General features: G+C 37.6%; 1 protein-coding gene across 1 annotated transcript in view; it reads right to left on the bottom strand.

The window, feature by feature from the left end:
* LOC107678325 (low-density lipoprotein receptor-related protein 11-like) overlaps positions 1-6,426 on the bottom strand; it is a 13,930-nt gene that overhangs the window by 3,519 nt on the left and 3,985 nt on the right. Inside the window, exons 4-5 of the mRNA XM_016473562.1 lie at positions 863-988; positions 616-759 (exon numbers count right to left, since the gene is read on the bottom strand). Of these exons, the coding sequence (XP_016329048.1) occupies positions 616-759; positions 863-988 (270 nt within the window). The remainder of the gene's footprint in view (positions 1-615; positions 760-862; positions 989-6,426) is intronic.

Genomic DNA, 6,426 nt, shown 5'->3' on the forward strand with positions numbered 1-6,426 from the left:
GCTGCACAGGGATCTGAGAGAGAGAGAGAGAGAGAGAGAGAGAGAGAGAGAGAGAGAGAGATTTGCTTTCAGAGTATCAAATGTCTAGACATAGAGAGGCTTTGTTATAAAAATTGTTGGAAATGAATGGAAGCAGAGAAATTCTGTGCTGATGTGAACTCATGATTAAAGCAACATCTGCAATGTTTTTGAGCAGTCAGTATGCTGTCTTCAATAAAAAAGTGACGTGACGTGACATGTGGCCAAGTATGGTGACCCATACTCGGAATTAGTGCTCTGCATTTATACAATCCAAAGTGCACACACACAGCAGTGAACACACACACTGTGAACACACACCCGGAGCAGTGGGCAGCCATTTTTGCTGCAGCGCCCGGGGAGCAGTTGGGGATCTGGTGCCTTGCTCAAGGGCACCTCAGTCGTGGTATTGAAGGTGGGCGAGAGCGCTGTACATTCACTCCCCCCACCTACAATCCCTGCCGGTACGAGACTCGAACCCCGCAACCTTCCCCAATATCCCCAATAGTGACTTTCTTTAAAAAATTTAAAGGAACAACGTGCCAGCGAGTAAATAATGACAAAATTATTCTTTGAATGATGTATCTTATTTCTTACCTTGGGAAATGAAGCCATAATGCTGATGTTCTTCAGCTTTAGGGAAATCATTGAGCTGTATTTCTGTGGGTGCCTGGGCATCTGCTTCAGTTTGTACATCTGGTCCATGTTTAGAGGGGGGGTTGGACTTATGACCACTATCAACTATAACACAGACCCAAAACTTTTGATTTATCTTTAAATAATTAAGATACTGAAAAGGATTTTGAGAAGATGGTAGAAGAGTGGCTTGGTGGTCTAGGCTTACAATTTTGGCAGAAATCTTCATCTGATCGGTCAGGGCAGTGTTGCTTTCCATCGCAGGCATAACCAATGTCTATACAGCAGCCATCATCACACATGAACTGATATCGAGAACAGTGACCTGTACACACTTTAGAGAAACAACACACACATTTGTTTCACATCCATACAGATTCAGGTTGAAGTTTACAGTTTATTTAATCCCCAAAGGACAATTAAAATGGTCAGGAAGTAGTCTGCACGTAACAGAAAATACAACTAACAATACATTAAAAACTCAAGACAATAAAAACACATGACATGACACAAAGTACAGCAGAGGGAAGAGAACAGTGTTAAAGATAATGAATTATGAATAAACAAATACGATTACATTTTAATTAAAATTACATACGACAATAATTTATGTACATATGCGCAAAAAGTGAGTCAGAGTGGATGACTAATTGACAGGCCAACTAATGCATTTCCTTATATTTTTACATAACTGATTTCAGCTGCCTCCTCAGACAGAGATCATTATTACAGCTACATCTTCCAGATTTAAGAAAGGTTTCTTTCCAACAGCTATAAGACTGCACAATAAACATATTAATCTTCAGACACACCTTGTTGTTATGATCCCAGCCTGTGTTCCCCTGTCTTGGTCTTGTGTTGGACTCTAACTTTGAAGTGTATTTTTGTTCCGATTGCTTCCTGTGTCCTGTTCCTGTTTCTCTGTCTCCCTGTTTGTCACCATAGCAATCCTTGTTAATCGCCATAGCTACTAATCACCATCACCTGTACCTCATCAACCCTTGTTTACTCGTGTATATATACCCCTGTGTTTCAGTTGTGTTTCAGTTGTCGGTCATTGCTCCTGGCTGTGTGTTCTTGTTCCTGATTGCTCTGTGTGGATTTACTCCCGTTTCAGGTCTGAATTTGTCAATTAAACTGTGTTTGCATGTGGATTTTCACTTCCAGTGTTGCCAATTTAGCTACTTTGTAGCTAGATTTAGTGACTTCCCCGCCCCTTTTGAGACTTTTTTTCAAAAGGTTAGCAACTTCTTGGTCAAACCTTATCTAAGTTCTCATCTTGCCCACTTGCCCACTGATCTACATCTTTATATAGATCAGTGAATTTGCCATTATGTGACATTTAGCTACCAGTTTTAGCTACTTTTAATTGAAAGCTGTTGGCAACACTGTTCACATTTTCAACCCTGCTTATGTTACACTTATGGCCCATATTTCTATTAACATCATTACAGGGTTGCCAACTCTCACACATTTGGCATGAGACATGCTTTCAGGATTTTCATGCTTTCTGTCTCATGCTCTCTATGCTGCCCAAGTAAATCTCACGGCAAATAAAAACAGTCAAGTGCTCTGCAGACCGACTCTTGCAGTATTTTGATGTCATACACCATTCGGGCTGTGCAGCACCGCGTTAGAAGACCTGCTGCAACCTCTTGATTGGACCAGTCTGTACCAATCACATTTTCCCTACAACAAGCAAGGTCACTCTATGTAAGCTGCTGACCCCCACCTGCGTGACGATCACCGATGTTCAGGTGGCTTTGTGAAGCGTAAGAATCGAATTTCTTTCCACATAGAGCTGGGTGATAAAACAATACCATATTGAGTCATGATAAATTTATGTTGGTAACGATGATAAGCTCTGGACATTTTTATTCAATATGGATTAATCTAACAGCATAAATAAATATGACAACATCCAATCAGTGCTTATCGCTAATAGGCTAACTCTGCATGTTCTGTGTGTCTCTGTGTGAATAAATGGTGTGGTTTCATCTCATAAGCAAGTGTAACCCCCTCGGGTCCTACTCTCACCCACTCCGGGAGGCGAGCACACTAACAAGGAGGCTAAAGACCTCAGCCTCTAGTGTCAGTCACTAGTGCACCTCTTGAGATCAGGGGAGTGAGGTTTACCTGCATGGCACCTACCAGCTGGCCTCCATTACACTCACCCCCCTAAACCTCACTCCCACCCGGGTCACGGCACCAATGTAACCCCCCGGGGTCCTACTCGCACCCACTCCAAGCGGGACTCAAACCTGGGTTACCAGCATGGGAGGTAGGCACACTAACAAGAACGCTAAAGACCTCCATTACACAAGTTCAAAACAAAATTTAGGGGAAAATAATATAGATTTCATGGGGCCCTAAATTAAAAAGTAGCTCTGTGTTTTTTAATTGTGAACAAACAAATTATCTTTATATTCATTCTCAAGGCCTAACAAACATGTGGAAAGCATTTCCTTCCCTATTAATGGTAAATGAATATTGTGAAAAATATCAATATTATATGATATGGAAAAAAAATATTGTGATAATATTGTCTACCAGTAGGGATGTAACAATTAACCGCGAGCCGGTTGAAAATCGATTCAAATATGTGACGATTCAAATCGGTTGAGATGCTAAACAAAACGCAATTCAATTAGGGGTAGGAGTTTATACACAGTAAAATTCTGAGTGTTAAATTAACACTGCTCGGAGCATATATGGTCCCACTCTAAAAGAGTGTTAAAGTAACACTGAAGCAGTGTTAAAGTTAAAGAGATAATTATGTGATTAATTAAGTGCTGATTGATCATTAGTAATGAACAGCTGCTGTTAACAAGCAGAATCACTGAAGAAAAGAGAAACACAAGAACTACAACTGACTTCAGCCACAGCCTTAGATGAAATCAACTGAAATAAAACAAGACATTAAATCTCTCAAGATTTCAGTAGAAGATAATTAAACAATTCCACAAACAGTATCACCAGCTTCATGCATTACTAACCAGTTTGACTTTTTTTGTCACGCATCTAAAAATTTCTTATTAAGAATTAACAGAGGTTTAGATGTTAATATTTATTGAAAATAATAAAATTGGAAGTCACCGTTGTGGAGATAAGCGTTTGCTTTAGTTGGGCTCTTGACCCTTGACTTTCTAACCAGTTGCTGTTATGGCAAGAAAAACCAAGCTAAAATGTGATGAAGTTATATTGGTCATTTTTTGATAATTATGTAGTTGTCATGCATAGCATGATTCACTGATGTCACCAGTGGTGATGTGCAACATAGTTTGTTATTGATCACAACTGCATTTTAAAAAAATATGAAGAAATTTAAGAAACACTTTGCACACCAGTTTAGAACATCTGTGCTGTTTAGACACACAGACATCAAGAATCAGCACATGAATCTCAACAATGGTGACGATCATCAGACAGATTCATGTTGCATTGCATTCTGGGTGCACCAATCATAACTCATCCATGGCTCCCAGCATGCATTGCGACATGAATAAATTATGCCGCTGCATTGTTTTAGGATTTTCTTTTATTCTTACTATTTGCTGTTATTTTTGTTGTGACTTTTTACTGCCTTGTTTTGTGACGTTCAGAAAAATTATCAGAATATTTTGTCACCATCGCTGAGATTCACATGCTGATTCTTCATGTCTATCTATGAGTGCCAGAATTTAAACCTCTTTTTGAGCCATATTTCTAAAAGTGGTTTGTAAAGTTTTCTCACATTGCCTCATATCATAGAACTGCAATAATACAGAAACCATAAAAGCACTACAGATAGATAAGATAAAATTCAAGCACTCAGACACATGAAACTAGTTTAACATAAATTCCTTGCCATCACACATGTGCATTATAAACACAATTGTAACAGCCAAAAAGAAACTTATCTTTACTAAGTCAAGAGGCAACTAAAGCAAACACTATTCACCAAAACGGTAAGTTGAAACAGTAAAGAGAAAATGAAGAAACAGAAGTGAGACAGATGTTTGTGTTCCCAAAACACAAACATGGGCACAAAATTAACACATGCCAGTTGTGCTAAACCAGCCGGACCACTATGGCGAGTGATAATTTAATTGTCAATTGTGCACTGTTAGTAACTTCACTTACAATAGTGTTTGTATTGCAGCAGAAAAATGGGTGCAAATAATTAGACTAAAATCTGCATTTTTATGAGTAATTAAATTGAATAAATTATTTTTTTAAGAAGAGTAGATGGAATGGGACAACCCTAAAAAGGAGTAGAGTCTGCATTTACAGGAAAAATAAATTACAGTTAATGTTTTTAGAGGAGTGTGTGTTCCTACAGGTGACAAGTTAACATCTAGGTTGCTTTTTTTATTTTTTATTGTCTATAATTTAGTGACTTACAACTGCCTGTAGACAAACAAGCTATATACTATATACTTTTTAGCACACATAAAATATTTTATATTTATTTTTTGGATTTATTTTGGTAATAAATTATCCAGTAAAAAATTTGACTTGATGGTAAATTACCTTAGAACTAAGATTTGGCATCTAATCTGCATAGACAGGAGGAAGTTTCTAAAAAGTGCATCTAGTACCACATTAATTGTATGGTAATTTATAGTATTAAGATGAAATTAAAAATTAATTGTTGGATCCAGCTAGGGGTATTTAATTGATTCAGTCATTGAAATCTCACTCCGGCTGAGAAACCAAAGTTGGCAACCCTGATTCATTCATTCATTCCTTTTATTTATAAAGCACTTTACAACTGCACCTGCAGACCAAAGTGCTGTAAAATCAACATACAACTATTTAAAATACATAAACAACAAACACTCCAAGTAAAAAAAAAAAAGCCCAATAATAGCTAATAGCCCATCAGCCCAACTCCTTGAAGGCTAATGACTAAAAGTAATTTTTAACCCCAGCTTTAAAGGCGTTTATGGATTTAATTTATTTCCCTAATCTCGGATGGCAGACTATTCCAAAGGCGCGGACCTGCAACAGCAAAGGCCTGATCCCCTTTCAACTTTAAATGAGTTTGTGGGATAGTAAAGAAACAACTTATTAGTTGATGTTAAAGACCTAGATGACTGACGGAAAGTAATAAGTTCAGACACATAAGCATAAGTTCAGACATGCACTTCCTTAAACACATGCAACAAAACCTTATATTTTACCCTGAAGTCTACCGGTAGCCATCTGAGAGAGGCCAAAATAGGAGAGATGTGTTGACTTTTCTTAGCACTCACAAGCAGCCTAGCTGTTGCATTCTGAACTAATTGTAAGCGTGAAATAATGGTCTGACAGGACCCCATGTACAAAATATTACAATAGTCCAGACGAGACAAAATAAAGGCATTAATAACCTTTTCTATCATTATTATCATAGCCTATTAAGAATATTTTAGCTCCATTTTCTCATGATCTGTACGTGTATCTGTATTAATGTGCATGCTTGCACATTTGATTATTAAGACAATTTCACACTGAGAGTGCAGAAAATTTCAGTAAGTGTTCTTGTATTGCGTTTAGGCTCGTGGTTCATTTTTGGGCCATCCTCTCAAGTTGAAAAGAAATGTTCTGCTTTCCCTTTCACCATCAAATAATCACACAAAAACTACTGTCATTGTTATAACACCTTATCTGTCATTAAATAAATTTGTTTTCAACAATATATTTTAATACAGTTAGTTATTAAGCTAGTTGATTTTGAAAATATGTAGTTTTGCACATTCATAGCACGCAAGCACACACACACACACACACACACACACACACACACAC

The sequence above is a fragment of the Sinocyclocheilus anshuiensis genome, unplaced genomic scaffold (genome assembly GCF_001515605.1).
Source record: "Sinocyclocheilus anshuiensis isolate Anshui unplaced genomic scaffold, SAMN03320099.WGS_v1.1 scaffold1852, whole genome shotgun sequence".
In the NCBI taxonomy this organism is placed as follows: domain Eukaryota; kingdom Metazoa; phylum Chordata; class Actinopteri; order Cypriniformes; family Cyprinidae; genus Sinocyclocheilus; species Sinocyclocheilus anshuiensis.